At 38.9% G+C, this 25,811-nt stretch overlaps 1 protein-coding gene across 5 annotated transcripts; it reads right to left on the bottom strand.

Moving 5' to 3' along the window:
- Positions 1 to 5,564: 5,564 nt before the first annotated feature.
- Positions 5,565 to 20,508, bottom strand: LOC103714799 (nodulin MtN21 /EamA-like transporter family protein). 5 transcript variants are annotated; one of them, XR_016399757.1, is made up of 8 exons: positions 19,715 to 20,508; positions 19,491 to 19,538; positions 13,129 to 13,251; positions 8,042 to 8,191; positions 7,057 to 7,228; positions 6,271 to 6,374; positions 6,021 to 6,193; positions 5,565 to 5,933 (listed from the first exon to the last, which is right to left on the bottom strand). XR_016399757.1 is itself a non-coding variant. In XM_089929447.1 (7 exons), the coding sequence occupies exons 1-7, from the start codon at positions 20,447 to 20,449 to the stop codon at positions 6,085 to 6,087; spliced, it is 1,398 nt and encodes a 465-aa protein (XP_089785573.1). In that variant the 5' UTR covers positions 20,450 to 20,503; the 3' UTR covers positions 5,565 to 6,084. The 5 variants fall into 5 exon arrangements, 1 of the variants encoding a protein (XP_089785573.1); XR_016399756.1 differs by lacking the exon at positions 6,271 to 6,374 and adding an exon at positions 6,447 to 6,507 and having other exon boundaries at positions 19,715 to 20,507; XR_016399758.1 differs by having other exon boundaries at positions 6,271 to 6,507; positions 19,715 to 20,507.
- Positions 20,509 to 25,811: the final 5,303 nt, after the last annotated feature.

The following is a 25,811-nucleotide window of genomic DNA, read 5'->3' on the forward strand; positions in this document are numbered from 1 at the left end:
TATATATATATATATACACACACACACACATATATATATATATATATATATATATATATATATATATATATATATATATATGCACATATAAGGTTAGGTTCAAGTTACATTTGATATAACTTTTATAGTATATCTTTTTTGAATGAATGATGGATCCCATGTCAACGATTCGAGCCATTGGATCTGATCTAATACTTCTAAACTACTTATATACCAAAAATCATGTAATTTGAAGATCTTAGTCTATATATCAAATGGTCAATATTTGGATAATTTAAATAACATAAAATAAATACATTTTTTTGACGACTTTAATGCATATGCCATGAACCTCCAAATCATATAATTTTTTGTAAGTATCTTAAAGATAGTAGATGTAACTTAATCCTAACCATACATACATATTGTTGTCGCCCAATCCGAACTGAGGTGGGAGTGCAGCTTGAACGTTCCTGAGGTCAGCTGGAGGCGAGCTGAGCAGGCTGGTTGAGGCGTTGGGCACTGGTCTCCTCCGCTCGGTGACCTGCAAGAAGTCCACTTGTCGGAGAGTTTTCGGCGGAAGACCCTCCGATATCTAAGTTAGAATAACGAGGCAATAATGTGGAAAGGAGAGATCTCAATAGAGGATGATCTTTGTGAGTGATAATGAGTGCTTATTATGCCCGTATCTCAAGTACCCGAGGTTGCCTCCATTATATAGAAGAGCCAGTCTTGTCGTTACCTGAGCCAACATGACGTGTAATGATGCTAGGCAGCGGCCGGTGGTATGGTCGCGGCGTGAGGGTCAGTCTGTATGGGCAGAGTACGACGCAGGTCTGACGCAAGACATGGGGCTGTCACGACTGCGGCTGCCAAGGCTATCAGTTGTTAGGGCTATCAGCCCTGGTCGATGTGTGCTGATGGTTCTCCTCGGCTGGCAACTCCTTGGTTGGGCTAAAGTCGTTCACCTTGATTCATTTTCGAGGTTAGTGGGTTTAGTCTGGCCTATGGTCGAGGTCTTCCATATTTTTTTCATCACTTGCCCTCCAATTTCGAGACCATATTCTATTCCGATTCAAGTGATGGAAGTTGAGCAACTATCTCAATTGAGGTTGAGACCTTCGTTAGAGGTGTTAAGCATGCCGATCGGTTTTCTCAAAGCATCACCGGATCCAGGCCATCTCGAGATGTCATCATTGCAGGGCAACTTCGAGACGCCATTACTATGGTGATCCAACGAATCGCCCTCATTGCACCATAGATTACACATGGCCCGATCAACTCAGGCAGCTGGACTGGCGAGTTGCCGAGGCCAACGAGTGGGCCCTTCATGCCAAGGCAAGGGTCGCAGAAGTGGTCGAAGAGTACTACGCTTTAGAGAAGTTCTGAGAGGAGGCCTTGAAGACTGCAGCTAATGCCTTTGGGAAGGGCTTCGAGGCATGTTGAGCTCAAGCTCATCGGCTTTTCTCGGGGATGGACTTCTCTATCCTTGATGACGACGGAGGCGACGTCGGTGAAGGTGGCAATGAAGGAGACAACCCCGAAGTCCACGAAGAAATTGAGGCCGACGGCGGTGGCAAAAACGACAGAGGCGTCGAGGAGAAGGGGCAACAGAGCTAATCTGGGAGGATGCCCTCCTTGTCCTGGATCTTGGCCTTGACATGACAAATCGCATCTGAGGATCCGAACCCCTTGGGCAGCAGCCTAGCCAATGGGGCTCTCCACGAGAACTGCATCTTTTCAACCAAAGAAAACTAGGTACCTCAACAGTAGCGTAGGCGGTGAAAGCGAGGAATGAAGCCCTTTACCTCGTTGCTTTTTTTTTCTTTTTCGCTTAGGTGAACCAAGTTTAATGTACTCTTCTTTTTATTTAGCGTCTGTTGAGGTCAATGTAAAAAATTCACAATTTTGTTGAAAACAAAGAGTTCCCAAGTACCTGACTCCGGTCCTAATTTGTGTCGTATTGCTCTTTGCTCTTTGTTTGAGTTTGCGCCAAGCCTCGACCTCTCACTGTAGCTCTTTTTGCTTAGTTTTCGCTGACATAATGGACTTGCCAAAAGATAACGTGAACGAATAACTGGCTTTGGTTTTTACTTGTTATCCTTTTTTTCTTTATTCGAGTTCAGATTGTCTTACTGAACCTCCTACTCGTAAAGCTTTAGCTTGTCTTAAGCTTTTCAACTGATTATTCTAAAGTCCGGCTCTCGAGGAATTTTGCATGGGCTCAGTCTTCTGCTTGGGTCGTTTTCGACCCTAAGAGATCAATTGGCACGCTAAGCCTTCGGCGCAACAGCCGATTCTCCTACTCGGGTCATTCTCAACCTAAGGGGGATTAGTTGGCACGCCAAATCTTCAGCGCGGCAACTGGTTCTTCTTCTTAGGCCATTCTCAATCTGAAGAGGTTGGTTGGCATACCAAACCTTCGGTGCAGTGGTCGGTTCTCTAGCTAGGGCCATTTTCGACCTAAAGAGGCCGGTCGGCATACCAAGCCTTCGGCGTAATAGCTAGTTCTCTTGCTCGGGCCATTCTCGATCTGAAGAAGTTGGTTGGCATGCCAAGCCTTCCGTACGGCGACCAGTTCTCATGCTTGGGCCATTCTAGACCTAAAGAGGTCGGTTGGCCTGCTAAGCCTTTGGCATGGCGGCCGGTTCTCCTGCTCGGGCCATTCTCGACTTAAAAAGGTCAGTTGGCATGCCAAGCCTTCGACGTGGCAGCTAGTTCTCCTGCTCGGGCCATTCTCGACTTGAAAAGGTCAGTTGGCACGCCAAGCCTTCGGCGCGGCGGCCGATTCTTCTACTTGGGCTATTTTCGACCTAAAGAGATCGGTTGGCATGCCAAGCCTTCAACGCCATGGCAATTCTCCTATTAGGACCATTCTCGACTTGAATAGGTCAGTTGGCACGTCAAGCCTTCAGCATGATGGTCGGTTCTCCTGTTCATGCCATTCTCGATCTGACGAGGTCAGTAAACTCCCTGAGCTTTTGGCACGACGCCTGGTTCTCCTGCTCGAGCTATTTTCGATCTAAAGAGATCGATTGACATACCAAGCTTTCAGCACGATGAGCGGTTCTCATGCTCGGGCCATTCTTGATCTGAAGAGGTCAGTTGGCACACCAAACCTTCAACGCAATGGTCAATTCTCCTACTCGGGCCATTATCAACCTGAAGAAGTTGGTTGACTCGCTGAGCCTTTGGCACGACGGCCGGTCTTCTCATCCTGAGAGTATACTCTCCGAGGCATTCTTGGAGTTGGCTCCCAAAGAAAATGTGAGTGAGCTTGATCTTCTCATCTCTGAAATATGCTCCCGGAGGTATCTCTAGAGTTAGCTACCTAGAGAAAATCTGAGTAGGCACGGTCTTTTCATCTCTAGAGCATGCTCCCGCAGGCATCTCTGGGGTTGGCTACTTAAAGAAAATTCAAGTGGGCTTCATCTTCTCATCTATGAACTGCGGTCTCGGAGGAATCTTGAGCAAGCTCGATTTAGGGAGGCCCCAGGCATCTCCTTTATTAGGTCCCAAGCATCCTCGAGGTGTCCCAAGTAGAATATATTTGTGAGGATCGTCCGATCTGAAAGACAAACAAAATGAGAGAATTTTTATTAGCAATGAGTTTAAATTATAGTGAATCTTACGGATGACAGGGGCGCAGAATGCCGTAGATCCAAGCCCGCGAGATCGGCGTGCCGTCGAGGTCCCTATCTTGTATGCCGAAGGCTTACTGGATCTTGAGATCCAGTACAAAGTGCCTTGCACTTGATTTCGTTACTCAAGATGGAGAATTCGTACTTAAGGGCACACTCCATGATTACTCCACTAGGGCTAGTAAGAGTGGGACTAACCCCACTGCCCCCCAGACTCAATAACCCATCCACGCACATGACTTGTGGCCGCTCTGTGGTCTTCCTATTGAGGGGTTCGGTCGCCTAAAGTATTGCCAATGATGGTGTTGATGACGTCAGTCATTGAGCGATTGTCAATTTGCTCTGGAGGTGGTGGATCAGAGGCCAGGGTGGGCCATTCTGGTGCAGCAGGTTCGGAGCTCTGCAACGACCCTCGGGAGATTGGGGCCGGTATTATGAAGCACACGAAGCATCACAGGATCCTCGCAACCTCATGCTAGTTGTCCCTCCCTCCAATTGAAGTTCATATAGCTAAAGGCTGGGCCCTCATTCTAGCGCCAATCTGTTGCCACCAAATCTGCACTGAGGTGGGAGTGTAGCTCGAACAACCCTATGATCAGCTAGAGGCGAGCTGAGCAAGCTGGTTGAGGTGTCGGGAATCGGTCTCCTCCACTGGGTGGCCTACAAGAAATCCACTTGCCGGAGAGTTTCCGGTGAGGGACCCTACGATGCCTAAGTCGGAATAACAAGGCAATAGTGTGGAAAAGAGAGATCTCAGCAAAGGGTGGTCTCTGTAAGTGATAGTGAGTGCTTGATATGTGCGTACCTCAGTCCCTTGGGTTGCCTCTTTTATATAAGAAAGCCAGTCTTGTCGTTATCTGGGCCAACGTGAGGTACAATAATGCTAAACAGCGGCCAGTGATATGGCCGCAACGCAGAGTTCAATCCTTGTGGGTAGAATGCAATGCAAGTCTGATACTGGACGTGAAGCTACCACAACTACGAACTGCCAGGGTTGTCGGTTGTTAGGGTTGTTAGCTCTGATCGCTGCATGCTGATGGTTCTCCTCGATTGGCGACTCGGTTAGAGCTAAAGTCATTCACCTTAATTCATATCCGAGGTCGAGAGATCAATCTAGCCTGAGGTCGAGGTATCCCATATTTTCTCATCACACACACACACACATATATATATATATATATATATAAAAGATGTAGATTTGGTTATAACCACCCAAATATAGGATTTAATCCCATCACTATATACATCCGGCTAATTTTCTTTCCCATTCCTCCGCAAGAGAGAGAAAGTAGTCACCGATGAAGAATGAAGACGCACTTCTCCCTCTCCATATTACATCTCCCTTGTTTGCTCATTCTCTCTCCCACTTTACTCTCTTTTTTGCTACTCTCTCCTCTCTCTACCATTCTCTCAGTCTCTCCTGATAGATCCGTGTCTCTCCTCTCACTTCTCTCCTCTCTCCTTCTATTCTTTGTTAGCTCCACCTCCATTCTGGCTAGCAGCTCTCTCTCTGTCTCTCCCTCTCCCCCCTTCCCCTCTACTTCACTCTCTCCCTTTCCCGTCCTCTATCTTTTGTAAAACCAAAATAGATGGATTGTCTCGTACAAGCAATGTAGTTCCACAATGAAGAGGAATGCATGCCATGGATAATAAATATCATTGTGATCATCTACATGCTTTATGAATGTTAGAAAATGTTAGAAAATCATGTTTATTAAAGAACATGTGCATGCCATCTAAGAGCCATCAAATATCACTAGATGATGTTTATGTTTTTGTTATTGATAACTAATAAAATACAACAGCATATTAACATTGCAAACTCCTTAAGGAATAAAAAAGGTTCAATTCAATAATCATATGCATTACTCAATTTCAACCCTTCCTGCACAAGTAACCTCACATTACTCCAATATATATACAACAAGAAATATAACCAGTATGTAGTAAAAATTGCATTATATAAATTCCTCTCAAAAATCAAATGTATACATAAAATGCACAACGAGCAAAGTTTTTAGTGCCATGCCACTTGTGCTGAACAGTATTCTGATTTGGAAGAAGAACAAAACCAAAGTATATCACCTAGCACAGCTTTGACAAGGGTTGAATCATAAAATGCTGCTTGTAATTTTTGTCCCTATGAGCCTTGATATGCATGACTTCCTGTTTTATCTATCTGAGCAAGGAGAGATTTATCTCAAGATTTCATACGTCAAGAATTAAATGGCAAATTGGTCTTGCTCGCATGCTTCAGTGGGTAACTGGAGCTGACATGCCGAAGGAAATGAAGGCCTTTACCAGGATTGTCTCCTGTCAATTTGGATGCACATGGTGTATTGAATATAATCAATACCTACTCATATTTGCAAATGAACTGCACCAAATACAATCATTTACCAGCAACTCAGCAAGTACACCAGTAATGCTATCAATCAACCACCAGCTGCGACCAATCACTTCTTCATGCTTCATCTACAGTGTCACGAAAATTGACCATATAAATAGCTACCACTGTGATTAGAGCACCAGCCAGTTGCAAAGGTGAGAACGTCTCACCTAGGTAGAGGAACCTGGGGACATTTTTACATTGTATATAAGATAGCATATAATCCATGTGTATGAAAACAAGTCATAATTTAATCCTCACCCTGCTTAAGCAAAACCAAAAGCAAGTCTCCCTAGTTCTTTGGATGGACATGTGATGTATTGAAAGAGAGTTTAAGGCAAAACAAAGTACTGCAGTAACAAGTCCTGATAATGCAACAAGAGACAGCAATTTCCTCAAACAAACAAGAGACAAAACAAAGATCCTGATATTCTTACCCAAAAATTGAAGCAAACATTGGAGTTAAAAATGTGAGGGAGCTGAGTTTTGTCAAGCTACCTGCATGCATGTCGGCCATATTAGTAGAGAAAAATCAACTGTTAGTCAAGTCCAGATAATTAGTACTTATCTGTACAATACTACCCAAAAACCGGAGTGGCAGGATTTTTGTGCATGCAGCCATGCACATCATTTTCATTCTATAAATACACTCTTATTTAATAAATAATGAATCTAATATATGCTCTCCGAAAAATTTAAGAAATGAAGTACATAAACTAAAATTAGAAGTAAATTTGTCAAATCTGCTCCAAATTATATTGGATAATCATGATTGAATAGATCACACCATCATCAAATACTTCAATATATCAAGTAGGTAGCATTTGACAGGCACTAGTGAATTAGAATGGTAACACAGTAACACCACTTTGCTTCAAAAGGTTAGTTATATAGAAATTAAGAATCAAAACAAATGAAGGCCTCATTTCATGGCCTAGCATATAAACAGAAATCTATATACAGACTACCGAAAACCACAGGTGGCAGCAAGTATTTGAAATGGTACAGCAGTTAGTAGAAATCATAAATAAATTAGAACAGTCTAACCTCTAGTTGCATTGTAGAAGTATACACCATAGCTTATTGCACTTCCAAAAATAGAGGTGTAACAAAGTGCTAAAAGATCATTGGATGTTAGTCCCATAATATTCCCACTCGTAGCAGGATCATGATTGATTACAGATATCACCAGCAGAGGGATCCCACCAATAACCATGTGCTGTGATAGAATAATAGGATCAAATTAATACATAATCAACTAATTAAATTAAAATCAGCTTCACTTGTAAGAAGGCAGTATACTAAGTACCAAGACATGATGAAACTCTCAAGCAAGGTTGGGGATAGAATATGGATCCATTCTTTTGTAGACAAAGTAATTAACAAGAAAAAGTATTGAAAGAGTGTGTAAACTTGCCAGATTTCGTTGTCATATTTTTTGGCCTCAGATTCCAAGAAATGTAAGGTGAAGAAGTTAGAATATTGTAGCTGCATAGTCTAAGATGTTTCTTCAGTACAGAAATGCCTGAGAAATTCTATAGAACTTGATGAATAGTAACATGGTATCAGTTGATATTATTAACTGTGGCAAGTGCTCCATCGCAACATAAACTGTAATATTGAGCATTTCCTGCAAATTTATATTTATTGTCTGTTGCATTCATATATCATAATTCACTCCAAACAGGCTTACTTTTCAAACGATGATGCTCTGCAAGGACTCATATAATAAACCATGAAAGGAATTGAACTCTACAAATTTCAGCACAATAGGTCTGACTAGATTAATTAATTATAAAGACTATGAAAAGCAGCCATCTTTAGATGCTACACCACCCTAACATTTTAGCAGTGGGAATTGGTAAATCTTGGAATGCCAACAGTCGCAAGAAGTAGAAGAAGAAAAAGAAGAAAGCTCAGGAAACCATTGCCTATGTTAGAAGGTTTGCTTTCTACTAGATTGGTTGAAAGTCCAAATCCCCCATCTGCTAGGTTCACATCAAACAAAGCTGCAACTTATAACAGAACATACCCATCCAGTGGCCATGACAGGATCAGAATACTTGGACACCCAACGGACCATGACCGTTCCTACTGCCATGCTTTGAGCTGCAAGAAACATCCACCATTCCCCACTGCCCCATATTGTTGAACTATTTCCTTCAAATGAAAGTGCTGGAACCTGTAGGATAGACATCACTGACTGCCAGTTAGTGTTTTTTTCCTTATGAGGGGAAAGCAAAAGAATGAACTAAATATATAATTCATCTCATGTATCTGTGGTTCTTATGCACCATATATTTTCTTTAAACAAACCATTACAACATTCTAACCAAACACTTTTTTTGAAAAGACAAGAATACAGAAATAGTAAACATCCTTAATCTACTGGATTTTCTAACACATGCTCCACCTGATGTTTAAAGAGCAATTATGTGCCTAATTATCTTTACTACAGGTATCCAATGTCTAGGTAATACGGTATCATTTCTGGTAACAAATCAGGTTACTATAGTATGATAAATGGGCATATCACATTAATATGTAAGACTTAACCAGCATAAAGCATAACCAAGGCCAGCAAAGTTTGTAGCTGACAAGGCCGGCCTCAGATCATCAAGAAGAACTAAAGCAATATTCTATTACATAAAGAAAGATGTCCTATCTCCAAATGTTGTATCAATAGGTGTGGCTCCATCTGTTTTTGCATAAAATATCATAATAAGTCAAATTATCTATACCATTTCAAAAAGCAAGAGTTGAGGTCCTAGGGTTTATTGAAACTGATAAATCTGTTTATTAAATTTTATATTATATAGATTATATCCATGATTAAAAATGCAACAATACATTCTTTTCTCATTGGATAAGAATCCTGTTCAAATTTAAAGATGAGATGGCCTAGGTAGTGTCTCTCTTTTCCTCTCTCATCACCTTTATGTAAAGTTCCCTCATCCTAATCCCCTCTCTCTCCCAACTGCCTTAAGAACCACTGCTATCTCCACCTCTTCTCCCATCTCCATGCCACACATCTTCCAACTCAGTCTTTATACATAATGGGAACTCCTGAGTGAACGTACACCCTTGAAAGTTCAACCATCTCACATGATTACTTGTAAGACAAAAAACAAAATTATCGAGCAAAATCTTCACATGGGAGAAAAATTGACTATAATGGGAAAAAAAAGAAACTTAATTAAGTTGGAATTCCCTCAAAAAACAGATCTTTTTTTATCTCTCTTTCTAAAATTCCATCTTAAAAAACAGGATTCTCAATTGCACCATACCTTATCTTAAAAAACTAGATCTCACCTATAACACTCCTAGTAGCATACATAAAACACAAATAATTAGTACATTAAAAGCATAGAAGGTAACTTAGCTAATATTGATTTGATTAATAATACTCTGGCGGCAGAATGTCATTATTCACAAACACCAAGAGGATTTGGAAGCACTATATCTACCAGTTCGTTTTTTCTTTTTTGTTTGTCTAGAATAATGGTGGAAGCATCTCCAATTAGAATCACCAAGAATAATAATAATAAATTAAAAATAAAGATGTCAAAATGAAGTTAAAATGCATACTAAATACTTGCAAAAATAATATGATATACTAAATATGAAGGTTGGTTAAATCATCCCGAAATTGGGCGGTTCGAATCGAACCGATCAAGAACTGGAACAGTTTGGCCGATCCGGATGGTTTGACCCCCGACCCCCTTGCCCCGCAGCAGTCCTAAGCTCCCGAAACAATCATCCTCTCGATCCCTCTTGCCTAGGGTTATAATCTCCACCTTGTGGCATGTTGTCTCTCGATCTCCCGATGAAGGCCCTCTTGTCTCCCTTCCGGACTCCTTTCATCGCTGGAAAGCCTCTCACAGTGAAGAACCGGAGCTCGCTCTCCCTGCGACCGCTGCTCTCCTCAAACCATGACGATATCGGCCACCCTCCCACTCTCCCTCCCTCCCACTTTCTCTCTTGGGGTTCCAATCTCCACCCCTTGCCAGCGTGTTGGCTCTTGATCTCTCAATGAAAACCCTCTCGTCCCTCTTACAATCACCTTCTATCACTGGAAAGTGCCTCACCGCAAAGAACCAGAGCCCGATCCCACCATGGCCACTCCTCGAACCACAACAATACTGGCTGCTCTCCCTCCCTCTCTCTCTCTCTCTCTCCCTCCCCCTCTCCCTCTCCTTCTCCCTCCCTCTCTCTTCTTCTCCCTCTCCCCCTTCCTCTCCTTGTTTCAGTATGCTTCAGACCAGCACAGTTCAAACCCATACCATGCCGAACCAGTCACTGGCTAGTATGACCTCGATACTGGTTTGGCGAACTTGCTAAATACTAATCTGATCTACCATAAAACCAAATCTTCATGGTCTAACAAAGCTTTCATAAACACCATCACCCTTCTTCAGGAAGGGTTGTGGTGGTCAGAAAAAGGTGGTGAAAGTTTCATCATGAATGATCATTGTTGCTTCGATAATCCTAAGCAATGAACCATCTATGTCATTTAACTGCAGTAAGGACTTGGTAGTAAGCAATATGTGCTAGATTGTAAATATTAATCACCCTACTGGAACTCAAATTGATAAGTTGCTTTGGGATTAGCGGGATGCAAGCACATGCTTAGCAAGAAGCCCATGAGCTTCGTTTCGCAGTAAGCAACTTCCTTGAGCTATCAAGAGCACTAGAAGGAACTTTGGACATTTCCCACTTATTCTGGAATCAAAACTAATTTTTTCCTTTTGGTGGTTGATCAAAACTTTTCTTTAGTGATCCATATAAGTATGCTCCTAGGGCAGTGAGATGCAAGCATATGCTTAGCAAGGAGCTTATGAACCTCATTTCATGGTAAGCAACTTCATGGAGCTACCAAAAGCATTGGGAGGGACTTTGGACAATTTCCACTTATTTTGGAATCAAAACTTAACTTTTTCTTTTGGTGATTGATCAGAACTTGTCTTCAGTGATCAATACAAGTAAACTCCTAACAAATGGTTACCTAAGCTAGATCAGAATCCTTTATAGTTCCACTTACTCCCTTTGTGGGATCATGATGAAGAACGAGCACGGTTTTCCATTTTACAAAAGGATTAAAGAGATCATTCAGCCCATCCAGACAAGGAAGTACCTCAGCTCAGTGGATGGAGTTATTTCAATGAAAGGCTATGAAACTACCTTCTTTGTATAAGCAGTTTTGGGCATGGTCCTCAGTATGAGACCTTTTGAGGCAAATGAAAGCCATCAACTTTTGAGGCAATAGTAACAGACCTTTTCCTATAGATAGTCAACAATGCTGAAGTATACTCCTCTCCTCATCCCAAAATCAAGGAGGAAGCACCTAGACAGGAAATTTGTAGCACTTGTCCCTCCCTAGAAATCTCATTGAAATCTCCTTCCACCAACTAGATGAAAGCTTATTCTGAATGAACTGGTACAAAACATATTGGTAGCAGTAGTGCCAACTATATATCTAGAGACCAAGTGGCCAACATCGCTCCTTGAAAAGGTACTTATTTCTCACCAACTCCCAATCATGAAATCCAAAGCCATCTGGGAGGATATGTACCATGCCAAGACCATGAGATCATAAAACTTCCTAGTTGAGAGTGAGAGCATTAATGCAACTGGGTTTCTTCAAAGAAAGGGGAATGACCATCAATGGTTTTCTTCCAACTCGCAGAGGAAGCCAATAGGCTTGCTTATTGGCTGGTAAGTATAGGTAGAATAGGACCTTTAGTTGCTAGGGCTTGAAAATTCATTCTATGATGTTTTGTGGTACCAATAACATATATGGAGGTCATTTCCATCCTTTACCATCAATCTATGAATAAACAAATACTGTCTGCAGACATTGTTGAAGGACACATCCATCTCATTACCTACTTTCTAAGAGAACAAACATCTATCATAAAACTTGGGACATGACTTCTCAAGTAATGTCAAAAGCAAGTTCATGTTAGGACCAAGAAATGATACAAACGTAATATCAATGTCTAAAACATAAAGATTTAGCAAATAAAATTCTGAACAATTAGATGCTTTAAAGCCAACAGTAATATTTCTTCAATAAAGAAATGGAGGAAAAAGTAGGTTTTCATCTCCAGGTAACAAGTCAACCAGAATCCAGAATTAATAATATCTATATCAAAAACATCAAAAACATATATCTTAATAGTTAAGGAGGCAGAAGTAAAGAGAAAATTATATAGGGAAAAGTGACCACAAGAAAACAATCAACAACACGAAGAAAGCCTGAAGGAAGAAGATGAAAACAAACTACAGAGAAAAACATACAGTCATTTCTAATTAGTGAGAAAAAAATATCTTGGGTCTTGAATTCTCAAGCATTCCAAAAGAAAAATACACACAAGATCGAATAAGTAAAACAATCCACAATGAGCCTATTTCAAAGTAATGGACTGAAAAACAAACATTGAATCAATTGTAAAAGATAAGTAAATCTTTGGTGCCTAAACCTAGCTCTTAATTGCCATAATTACATATTGTGGCCTGACAAGTTGGTATGTTGACTGTGATGATAGATAACAACTATCATTGGAAGGTAGTTTAGGAAAGCAGTAGCAATTTTTTTGAGAAAAAAGAAAAGATGACCACAAAAAAAAAAGAGGGAGAAAAATGAATCTAATATAGACTTTATCTGTCAGAGAACAGTTAATACTTCATCAAACAAGATTAGAAGTTCAGTTTGACAACTCGAGGTTTTATCAACATATAAGATTCAGCTTCCATCAGTTTGCAACTTAAAAATGCCACCACTAGAACTATAGATATTTGAGTTCCTATTGATATCAAATCAAAGACAAAATGATGTCATTTTCTTTTATAATCAAGTGATATAAAAAATGGACCTTTTCTTAGAGTTGTGAATAACAAACATTGCCATTGGAATATATTCGAAAGCATATACTTAGACAAGGGCGCAGACCAATCCTATGCATGTATTTCTTCAAAAAATCTGTCTGACCAACCAAATATGCAAACATCAGCTAATTTGATAACCTTTGATTCTGTTTCATGAATATTATGGATGTTTCTATTGAAGTATTTGAAAGAATTTCTCATGAGAAAGGTCACTATCTTTTAGAAGTTAACCTCAAGAAGTAGAAGCCCAATAACACCAAGTACAAGGCCAGCAGCTCCAATTGCACCAATTGTTTCACCAAACAACACCGCTGCAAGTATGGCAACTGTTAAAGGCTGGGAATCAATGATGACCTGTAATTTTAACTTTAAATTAGAAGTTACCAAGCATAGTAAAGGATAGTAGGGTATATGGATATATTATATAATGTACATCAGGCAGATAAAAACTTCAACCCTACATATGGTCTAAGAGTTTAGATACATCATGTTCCGCATATTTACTGGTATTTTGAAAATAGGAGGTGATAGTAGCAATATAGACAATTTTAAAGATGATGAAAAAAGAAACATGTTCCAAAAGAATAAAAAACTAAGAAATGTTCACAATAATTTATTGCAAAAACTATTTTATAAAGTGCTAACAACTGGCACATATTTACATGTCATATTTACAGCAAGGTTGAAAACTAAGTTTTTGATAGTTCCAGTTTAAAAGTTTGAAGTCTTAGCCAAAAAATAATAGAAACATCAAGAAAAATTATAAAATGTCATAAAAATGGATAAAAGTTTAAGCAAGTCAAGAGAAAGTATCATAGTTTGAAACCCATGGGTGTAAAGTATGTAATTTCGGTAGTCTGAACGTTTACAAACAACTGTTATATATTATTAAAAATAATGTATACATAAAGCTCTAGAAAAAAAAATAGAAAACTAATACAAGTTATAGACACAGATTAGACACTGTTGATATTGCAATAAGTTACACAATTTATGAATTCATATTGAACAAATAAAGCTATTTTAAGTTTTTTATAGAATTTATATTAAATATTATGAATTTTAATTATCTTGTGATTTTTTATGAAACGTGAGCAAGGTCTGCAGACACAAGTTTGAAGTTGTCTATATAATATAGACACAAATATTTATATATACATGCATACTATACACATATACATACATACATGCATAATGTGTATTTCCGATAATTTTCATGTAATCCAATCTTGCTCTTAAATCTACTCTATGTGTGTGTGCATCTCTCTGAAATTTCTTGTAATCTAATCTTGCTCTCAAATCTACTGAAAACTCATATAGTTCAAGTTTTATCTTGCAAATATTGCCTCGTAACAAACTTATTACCATAAGCATGCTCCAAATGAAATGGAAAAAAAAAAAGAAGCAACCTGAAAACTGGGGACTTATATTTATTTGTAAGCAGTTTCAGCCAGAACTACCAAAAATTGGACAAAAATGGTAAGATTCGACCAACATTTGCAGATCTTGGCTGAAGATAATAAAATACAATAAGTTTCAGATAGATTTTGGCTGAAACTAATTTGCATCAGCCAAAATGTTTCAGTCTCAATTGAAACTCCAAACACTGAATTTCATGCATCTTTTTTCCTAATCTACAAGTCCATTAAGCTAGTAGCAATAATCATAAAGCTCTTGTATCATGGAAAAGTATAAGAAAGAATGACAATCGTTTAGTAAAAATTATTAGCCACTTGTTTTTTCGACAGGGTTTAACTTCACATCCATCTTACACCCTATCGAAAAAACAAGTGGCTAGTAATTTTTACTGAACAATTTCAATTCTTTCTTATACTTTTTCATGCTACAAGCACTCTATGATTATTGCAACTAGCTCAATGGACCAACCCTGATTTATATCATATCTGTCAATCTTCTAAAATTAACAGATAACCCGGCACAAGTGTGTACATTGCAGTGTAGCATATATACTGGAATGCTTTTCTGCCTGTTATTTGAGCAAGCAATTGTTCATTGTCTCAAAGAGCACCAAGACATTGTGCATATCACCTAGAAAGATGTGGTAATCAATTGTTCCAATATTCATGGCAGGCATGGCTAGGTCATCACATCAGAGGCTCATAATAAAACTACAGGCTAACATGTTAACAAAATGTCTTTCCCTTCACTTCTTTGAATGCTGACCAACTTATGTAGGACCTAGGTTTGCAATTACAAGTTCTGAGCAAGGACTGATTGGTATGGGGATAAGATTAAAAGAAGATAGAAGATTGTGAATATTAGAGAACTAAAGTCACCAAAAATTTGGGCTAGATTGAAGGGCTAAAATTTTGACAGGAGATTGGGTCTAAAAATAGGTGGTTTAAGTTTTTGCGGAAAGCCCAGTGTCATATGTGACAGGATAGCCAAAACAATGAAAATAAGGGAAAGAAGAGATATCAACAGTTAGATTGGTATAAGGAAGCAGGGGTGTGGGATCAGAAGTAGATCAACTTAGAATTTGTGTTTTTATCCCTGCAAGAAAATAGTTGCACATCAGAATTGAGTTCTGATACAAGTATGACATTGGACAATAAAAGATTTGAGAGGATCTTAGAGATTTTGTGAATATTCAATGTAATTTGTTGTTAGTTTTCTTTTGGACAGAATCTTCAAATAATGGCATTTGATGTAACAATTTCAAGAAAAAAGGGAAAAGAAAGAAGAGAAAGGGATGGAGAGAAAAGGCTATTTTCTTTTCTTTTTTCCCATGAATATCTCCCACTTCAACTAGCTTGTCCCTCTCTTAAAAACCTGGCAGTTACATATACATCTAACTTGATTATAATTTGAAAAAGGGATTGTAGTCGATTAATCAAATATTTTTATTCTTTAAGATTCTTGTTAGAGACAACATAACAAAAGTCTACCCTATAGGGTGACCAGCTGGCAGTCCCATTTCGTCGCTTAGGATTTAAAATTTTTCAATGGCATCTGTAAAAGGTTTATAATCTACCTTCAATCTTCACAATTTAGCAAATAATTTAAGTTCAAGGCCATTATGGCCTTCAGGAACTCAACAAGCTCCCTTAATGTTGGAATTAGAAATACTTTTGGGACCTGTCTGCTTATAATCCAGCATCAAGGCAAAATTGGCCTGTAACTCAATTACACATCATCAATTTGTCCTAGAAATTATGCATGAGGACTCACTTCTTTTGTAGATTATACACAGCTCTTTCTTACATGCTTCCCCTTGATCCATATTACCCCACAAAGCCAACCCCACTGCTGGAAAGAAAACACCCCATTAAGAGGGTATCCAGAACACCACTGATAATCTGAATAATTTGTTCTTAGTATCAAAATAAGCAACTGCATACCATGCATAATCATATAAAAGAAGATGCGCAATTTGCCAAGAAGACTGACAGCAGTCATTGGAATGACATTGCATGGTCCAGAACAGGCCAGCATATGGAGAAACAAACTAGATGTTTTATAATCTATGTGATCTAGTTGCCTCACCCAAATAAGTGAATATGTTCCATCTAGCAGTACCACCTAAAGACCCATTTAATAGGCTAAAACTTAGATTCAATTACCAGATCACAGGGATCTCATAATACTAAACATAAGTAAGCTCCTTGTATCACCATTATACATTAAGTTTCTATCATCCAAGTAAAACTTGTTGGACAAACAAGGGTTCCCTCACAGTGTCAGATCAAACATATCTACCTTAGATTCAAGCTTTTACCACACTTAAATGTTCCATGGTCAAACTGATCTTGTGCAAATACACATTGGCAATATGGCCTGTCTCTTCAAACCGAAAAACATGGGCAATGGGATCTTTCCCAGAAGGAGAAGCCAGCTTTAATACAACAATTAGTTTATGATATTTTATAACCAACTTTACAATGGCTATGCTTTGGTATATTCAAGTTGAGTGATGCATCCAAATATACAACCCCAACTTAAATAAGAACTAAGTGATTTGTATAAAGACGCATACATTCAAGCGAAGGTGGATAAAGGGACTTTATATTCTGCTTTGATATATTCCTTAAATATAAGGGTGATTGTTGGTAACCCATCAAGTTGTAGGCTTTCTATAGCAAAGCTTACGTATCAAAGTCTGGTTTATAAATGTAAGGTCTCACATCATATGCCCCCAAGAAGACCATGTCACATAGTGCTATAAAGAATGAAAAAACTTTGAATGAGATGGACCAATTTGTCATGACCAAGTTTGGCAGAACCGTCCCGAACCGCCCGATTCCGGACGTCCCGAGCCGTCTCAGTCCCCGAGCCGTACCGGCTGCGGATCGGGACGATTCTGACAACAAAAACGAGACTGGTGTTAGAGAGGGAGAAGACGAGGAAAAAGAGGAAAAGAGAAAGAGAAGGAGAGGGAGGGAGAGGGAGAGGAAGAAAGAGAGAGGGAGGAAGAGGCCGAATAGCTACCGCGCGGAGGAGGGAGCCACGGAAGAGAGGCTCGCTCTGGTCCCCTATTTCGTTTGAAACAAGAGCTGAAGAGGGCCCTTTTATTTTTAAGATTTTTAAATAAAAGTTGGCAAACCCATTACCGACTTTACTTAGTTTTTATTTATTTTTAAATTTTTTAAGTGAAAGTCGCCAAACCCATTGTCGACTTCACTTAATTTTTTTTAAAAATAAAAAAATTAAGTGAAGTCGGCAATGGTTTTGCCGACTTTCATTTAAAAACTTCAAAAATAAAACGGCCCCCTATAGGCCTTGTTTCGAACGAAATAAGGGATCCGAGCGGAGCCCTTCTTTCGCGGCTTCCCGGCAGCATACCCTATATGCGACTACTAGATCTGGTTGGGCCACATATTGACCAAAAAGATAGTTTGCTTAGAACTTTGAGGGCACATATGCAGCAGGACTAACATTTTGCAGCTGTATATATGGCAATGCTTATCATTGCACAATTGCATATGTGGGTCTTCTATATTGTGCAACCATATATTTGGCTAGTTTCCTATGTAAACAAGGCAAGTACAAGTTAATGGTTAGGTTGCATGTGGGTTTCAAACAGGCCAGATACATGTACATTAATAATATCAATATTTTGACTATGATCTCATTAGTACTACCGACAATAATTGCTCCAAATGTTGCTAGTCAGAATTTAATACTAAATAGTAAACACTAATTGCTAGATGTTATTCTTGTTAATATGGCTACTATTTATTTAAAATATTGCTTTTACTATTATATTTAATATATTCTAAACATTTCTAAATATTTAAAACACTAAATGCACACATAGAGCCCATAAAATGCATATGCACTATGTAGCAGCTTGACCACTCACATACCACAACTGCCTTTTAAAGCATTTGCTTGATCAAAACCAAATATATGGTAAATATCCAACTAAGATATACATTGAATTCCAAAAAAGAGGAAAAAAACAAAAGATACATATATCAAGGTATGTCGTACAGACCCGAACCAGGTGGTACGGTACGCTACGCTCTGTACCAGTTTGGTTCGGGATGGTACGAGGCGTAGCATACCGTACCGGTTCGGGATGGTACGAGACGTAGTATACTGTACCGATTCGGTATCCGTACTCAATAGGAGTGACGTACCAACACTCGATACGCCAAAAAAAAATTATACCGTACCATACTAATACTGTACTAGTGTAGCACCGATATGGGGTCCGGTACCAAAACGGCAAACCTTGATATATATTATATTGAATAGATGAAATCCAAAGTAAACCAACTTATGCTTAGGTCTAAAATTTTGGAGCCAGATCAACATCATATTCGGAGGATTCAATTCATTGTCTTCAAACCAATTGTCATCTATATGATCTTGTAATATAATATGTGTACATGAAGTTCAAGTTGATGCTCTTGTGATGCTCAATATAAGCAATATATTTCTTTTAGTCATTCCTTTTCTAAATTGTCGGTTAGCTGATTTATTCAGAGTTACCCTGTACTAAACTCATGTGCAATGCATGTGTATTGCCTAGTAAAACTGGAAAAAAATTCATATTGTTGTTGTCTAGAGGATGAGCAAACTCAGGTGCATAACTGGAAAATAAGTTACTTGTTCAAAGATGGAAAAAACTTAAGAAGAATGGACCAAATATGCAGAATATGCTTACACAACATTGACCAGAAACTAATTCTTAGGTGTCCCAGTCACACAGAATCCTATTAGTTAGACCTGTTGGCGGGAAAAAACAGAGACAGAGGGGCCTGTAAAACTCTGACAACTATTCCAAATGAACTTTTCTCATTTCAATACTAAGGAATGAAAAGATGACACTCCGATCCAACCCAATCAATTGAATTAGAAACACCCTTTAACAGAATTCCTAGGATCAATAGCTAATTCTAGGATTCAAAGAAGGCTTAGAACAATGCCGAAGTCAGCATAAAGAAAGAAAAAGTAAATAGATGTTGCAAGATCCAACCTTTCAGTGAACCCAATAGTAGAATTCAGAGTCCTAAATTCTTTTGCTAAAGTCCAACAGTAAATGCAATAAGACACGTAATGGTAAGCATTTGAAACAAACCCGGCACTGTCAAGAAGTTCAAAGAGCTTAAAGCTTACAAACTTACACTGCCCAATCCCGCCGATGTCCTCTGCAAACCCTCAGCCAGAAATCCCTGCCATCACAGAAAACAGAGAATTCAACATTGCCATCAAACCACATCATATGAAAAATTCAAGAAAAAAAAAGGGGAAAAGAAAAGAAAAGGTAAAAGAGAAAAGAATACATTTTCTTAGTTCTTACTTGATCATTTTAATAATTCAGCAGCAAAAACTCGATGAACCTGCGCACCTGAAAGCAAGCAGCATCCACGACCCCAAACAAGACGATGGAGAGCCACGCAAGAGCCCCGGTCGGCTGCTTCCTCCCCCTCACCGCTGCGAAACCGATCAAAAGAGCCCCTGCCGGGATCAGCCGGAAGGCCGAGACGAAGAAAGGCCCCGTCTTGGGGATCACCTCCTTCATGGCGACCATGGCCGTGCCCCAGAAGAAGAAAGGCGACACCAGGAGCGCCCAATCCAAAGCCTTCTGGACCAACCCAACGTCGGAACCCTCCCCCATTTCCCCTCTCCCAATCTCGAAGCTCGCCGCCGGTCTCTTCTTCGCCGGCGGCGGCAGCAGCTGGTCGCCCTCGGAGGAGGACTCAGGCACGAAGCACTCGACATCGGCGCCGGTACCGACGCAGTCCACGGCCGGCGAGTCCATGTCGGAGCGGGAGGCCGCCGTCTTCTTGCCGCCACCAGTGCCGCAACTGACGAGGGTACTCGGAACCCTAAACCTACCCCTAACCCTGGAATTGGGACGAAGGGGGAGCAGTCCATGGGGTTTTGGTGGAGAGAATAAAAGATTTGGTAGGAGAAAGAGGGAGGCGGCCGTTGACATCGGCCCGTTATGCTTGAGCTCGAAGGCGACGAAGTATAATAATATTATATGATAGATATCATATTTGAACCAAGAAATTTGAGACCGGAGTTGGTGGGATGTTATGATGATGGGAAGGTGAGGAAGGTGGATTCCAGCTGACATTGGCAGTGGCTACCGTTAAGTTTGAACGTGTGGGGGGGCTTATCTCCCAGTTTCAGGTTCTTGAAGAGCCACGCAAGGAGTTATTACACATTCCACCTTGCAATTTTGATAATTATGCTTCACACTACCATCTAGAAATTCACATTATTTTGTTAATTCAAATGGTTTTGCTAGAATTTCTCCTGAATGTTTGCATGAAGAACAATGTATTTCTGCATGCAGGGATCTTTATACCGATCACCATTTGCACAAGCTAAAAAAATTCAGTTACATAAGAGTAATTCAACTATCAACTAAATGGTCCGATCATGTTTAAGATCGATATATTCCTATGCCGAGTTATTATTGTTTCTTTAGACTTTGGCCGAAATTATTGTGTAAGACATGTAATAGAAGTTGGTTCATGCATTATTGTCTAGTTGTTTATCGTCCAAGAGAAGACCAAGCTAATAACCTAGCTATAGATTTTTTTTTCAATTTTGGGCAGTTTTGTAATAATCTTTTGGCCAGCCTATTTAGATAAGACCATTGGTCAGTGCAGTGCAACTTGGTAGGATTGCACTTTATTTAACATTTTGATTTTTTTCATAATTTAAAGATAAGCATAACTACCTATATTAAAAATTGTCATCTTTTTGTTGGAATATCTTCTTTGATTTATAACCTTGATTTGCGTACAACAAATTGAAACTTTGCATTTGTCTTGCATTGGAACTTAGCACAAATCTCTTGAGGGTTCACATTAGGTTCATAGCCAATTTCAAATACACTTTAGTTCTTGCATGAAACTTTTTCAACTTCAAATTAATCTATATGTTGACCCTACATTAAATAAAAAGAAAGGTCATTATACAACACTTGCATCAGAGATAAGCCAAATGTTGTTTCCAAAATAAAAAAGAACAGAAAGAAAAGATAAGACAAATGCCTAATACATGTTTCTATACAAGCCGATAGTATATCACGCACAACAGGAGATACCTACCTCTCCATTCAACAAATATATAAAAAGCCCTCCAATTTAATATGTGATATAGGACATATCGAATTAGATATAAAAGTATTATGCTTAAGACTTGGATTTAAATGCATAAAACTCTTTAATGGTTGCAGAAAGCATAGTGCCAACTATCTAGTATTTATTTCCAACAACTTCCAAGGTGTAAAATATATTCTTTAGAACAAGCCACATGAACATTTAACATTGTTCGATGCTTTAAAACTTCCACAAGGCAAAGGCAAAAGGAACGCCTTTGTTGATAAAAAAAAATCTAGCCTTTTGGTTGTCTAAATAAAGAAGTGCATGTATGGATAACTCCATTCATAATAACAAATGAAAAATTATTTATTTACACTATGGAAGTCAGAATATTATCCATGTTTAGCCTTCAAATTGGAACCAAATCTGACTACCAATAGGAATGTAACATCACCATGGTATCAACTAGCACATTGTTAAGCAACTAACAATAGCAACTTGCATCCCCCTATATGATAGTTTCTTTTAAGATATCTCATGTAACCATGAAAATTAATGCCTTCCTTTATAAATTTCTGATAAAAGAGTCTAGGCTTTTAGTTATCAAAATAAACAAGGAGCATATATAGATGACTTATCCTAGAGTGGAGATTTTCAACACACAAATTGGTTCTAGCCCTCTAAGGGATCATGGCCTCAAAGGTCAGATTCCTCAAGTGGGATTAGTTCAACCCTTAGTCGGTTCTTAGCATAATGTTGTCTTGCATTTCAGACTTCATGTAGAAAAAAGGCAGTGAGACTTCTTAGAAACAATTATAAGCCAAGTGGTCAGTATGTTAAGGCCATTTGTAGAGCAGTTGAAATCTCTCTCAACTTTGATTGCAAACCAAGTTTCTAGACTTGTCTCTATACTATCCAATCAATACTAGATACCACAATATCCGTTAGTCAATCGTGTGGTGAATGTGGCTGATAATAACTCTTATCTACAATATGGAAGTGTTGTGATACTAGAAAAATTTGACCTTCAAAAATATATCACTTATGAAAAAGAAAAGGCCAAATATTGCATTGGTGAATCGTCAAGGTCTAAGGACCAAGGTGATGGAGATGATGTTCTCCCAGCAAATATGAGTCCTACAAATCAGGTCGAGCAAGTTATCACTACATAGATGTCTTAGTCAATCTTCGACTGACTTTAAAACCTAAGATGAATTTAGGGCACCATGATCCATAATAAAGTGTGAGAAGGAACAATATTGGTTTGTGAGTTGTCCCAAGATAGATCCCGTACACACTCCTAATGCGACAGTTTTGGAGCCATCTTTGTACCAACAAATAGCCTATGTTTCTCCAAATTTAAGAACTCAGGGAATCGACAATATTGATTGTCTCTCCCTCTAAATCAATTATGGATACCGAATCTATGGTCTCTACCTATTGCTCAAGTTCATCTTTTCTAGAGGTGACCATGTCCGCCTCCTCAGTAAGTAAAGCAAATAATTGATAAGTCTACAAGATCTTGATCAACTTTTCCTTCAAATCAGCCAAAATGGATAATTGCTAAGTCTAAAATCAGGCCGATGGATGTTGTGCCACATCTATCCTATCACCCTCTAAACCATTGACTAATGGGATGTTAGAGGGCATTACTTACACCATATTCAAATTGATGGCTAAAACTTGTAGACTAATTAACAAGTCTTGAAAAGTCATCCAATATAGACCAAGTAGTAGTAGGTCTTCAACAAGGACATTTTGTATAGACTGAATAAAAAATTTTAGAAGGATGTCAACCTTTGATCAAGTACCACGGTACAAACCAAAAACTTCATCAGCAGGCTGAAGTACTTGGCTGGTAAATAGAAGCTATACTCAGATAGCAAGCCAAGATTTACTCGGCCAGCATGCCAAAGTTGTACTTGCTTAGCAGGCAGAAGTACATGACTGTAATGCCAACCTGAGATCGGGTACCAAAGAAGCACGCCAAAAGACTAAAGGTGCAGGTGAACTACCTGAGGTGTAGTCCAAAATACTAAGGATGCAAGCCAAAAAATCATGGATGCAGGTTGATACACTAAGGTGCAAACTAAGTATCTAGGGTATCAGAAGTTGAGAGCTATTGGCCTAGAATGAGACCTTTAGTGGAGGAATCCAGAGAAGGTGGCTAACTAGTACTTACCACTATTGAAAATATGAGAAGAGTAATAAGACTACCTAGAATATAGTAATGGTGGAAGGAAAGTATTGCTATATATAACAATAGCAATCCATGTGGTGCAAACCAACAATGACAAGTATCAAAATTGAGTAATGACACCAATATTACCACTATCTAGTACATGGAAAGAGTGGTACGTAGCACTATCCAGAATATAAGAGTGGTGAAAAGGAGGTCAATGCTATGTATGGAAATAGTGTCCCACGTGGCATAGACTAAGAAAGAAAAGTGCCAATGAATAGTGACACAAATCCCATTACTTAACAGAAGCCACTTAGAAATATTTTATAACTTTGAGAAGAAGCCCTGCGCCAAAATCAATGACTAGTCTTTTTATCATTTTACTTTTATCTTTCATTTATCATTATCATTTAGTTGTAGTTCGTATTTCGTATCTCATAGCTCTTTGTCACCACTTCCTTTTCTAAGAAGGCAACACCTGGTAGAGAAAGTCCTTAAAGATCAAGAGAGTAGGCACACTACCGTCTAACTCTTTCTAGTTCACACACTAGTGGCATGCATGCACATCTATCCAAACCCAGCCATCGACATGTTCTCCTTTCTATCCCATCTTTAGAGGAAAAAAAGGGAGCAACAATAACTTAATAGGATTGAAAAATAAAAATAATTATAAGTTATAACATGTTTGGGTGTTTATACATGGTTACAACGTAAGCATCAAATTTTAATTAATCATTGTTATATGGTTCACTATTAAGTGCTTATTCATGATCTAGTATTTGGATCATGTAATTGAATGTTTCATTGATAAACTTCTCAAAACATAAATGATCTTAGACGGATTATTTGTTCAAGGTATATTGTTTGGTATCTAATAGGAACCTAGATATGCAATCGACAATGACCTAAATCTAATGCATATCAGGAGAGGTAAGGGTCATAATGTGAGGACCTGTGTGGATATATATTTAGTCCTATATCAGCTATATATTGGCTAGATCTTGGTTATTTATACAAAACCAAGGAACCTAAATACTATCTTTTAGCTAGCTTTTTGCATGAGATCATGGGTTGTGACAAACAGTATCAGAGTGGACCTGACCTATGGCCCATGTGGACTAGAAGATACTACAAGATAGGATTATTAGGGCAGAACCACAGGCCACTCGTAGTTTCGTGATTAGATTTGTGGTACGTGAGATCCTATATTGTGACAAATGGTATCAAACCAGCTCCCTCTCTTCCCTCTCTTCTCAGGTGACCAAGGCCAACTCTACCTACCTGGTGGTCGTGTCATAGGTTGTTGAGAAGGGACTAACCCCTCTCTCCCTCTCTATTTCCACTTTGCTCTCTCTTTCTTTCCTCCCTAATGCCTTTACGCCACTAGATCATAGATCCTTATCTAATCTTAGTAGATCAAGTGATCAACAGCCTAGATCATGTTGTCCCTACTTAGATTGAACCCGTGCTCCCGATCATGTTGATAGCTACTTAGATTTGATCAAATATGAGAATGACATGGCTTAAATGGGGAAAGCATATGAGGATCCGTGTGGGCATGTTTAGTCCTATATCCAGCTATACAAATGTGTACATTTTAGATATTTATACAGAGCTAAGGAATCCAAAAAACATCTTACAGATAACTTTTTTGGATAAGATCCTGAGTTATGACACTTAACAAATCTGAACTCGAGCCAATAACCCAAAGCCTTATTATATTTTTACTACTTAAACTCAAACTCTACCGAATCCTTCAAATGTCGGATATAAAATTTAGGCAGGAAACCTTACAAGAGCTAGATTACTGAATCCCAGACCCAACCCAACCAAATAGCACCCAAGCGCTACCTGTCCCTAGATTAATAAGTTTTGCCAGGTCTGATTGTTTTAACAATCAGGACAGAATTTTCTTGAGATCCCAAGCCTAGGCCCGAAACCACATCTTTTATTCTCAGATTATTGCTAGTCTTCATGAGGCCGACCATGGGCTTTCCAGGGAGCCAGCCAGCTCATTGACACCCCAATATCAAGAAGAATATCAGGATTTAGTGATATAAATGGTCTCAGTAATGGTTATCACCGAATTCTTGAGAATGTACAAGATAACATATTCTACGTTTCCTCTGAATCCTATCTCTTATACGATTCAGAGTTTTGTTAAGGCCATAAACCGAGCAGGTTCCCATCTTTCTCTCTTT

Source organism: Phoenix dactylifera, chromosome 3, assembly GCF_051530095.1.
Source record: "Phoenix dactylifera cultivar Ajwa chromosome 3, Ajwa_hap1_PhDact_Kaust_v1.1, whole genome shotgun sequence".
Lineage (NCBI taxonomy): Eukaryota > Viridiplantae > Streptophyta > Magnoliopsida > Arecales > Arecaceae > Phoenix > Phoenix dactylifera.

What these genes read in the sequence shown, in the direction of transcription:
- LOC103714799 (XM_089929447.1), bottom strand. Translation starts at nt 20,449, where the DNA reads ATGTCAGCTGGAATCCACCTTCCTCACCTTCCCATCATCATAACATCC. An exon ending in CTTCTACAATGCAACTAGAG is followed by an intron (nt 6,508 to 7,056) that starts GTTAGACTGTTC and finishes ACATGCATGCAG; the next exon opens with GTAGCTTGACAAAACTCAGC. An exon ending in ATGTTTGCTTCAATTTTTGG is followed by an intron (nt 6,194 to 6,446) that starts GTAAGAATATCA and finishes AAATGTCCCCAG; the next exon opens with GTTCCTCTACCTAGGTGAGA.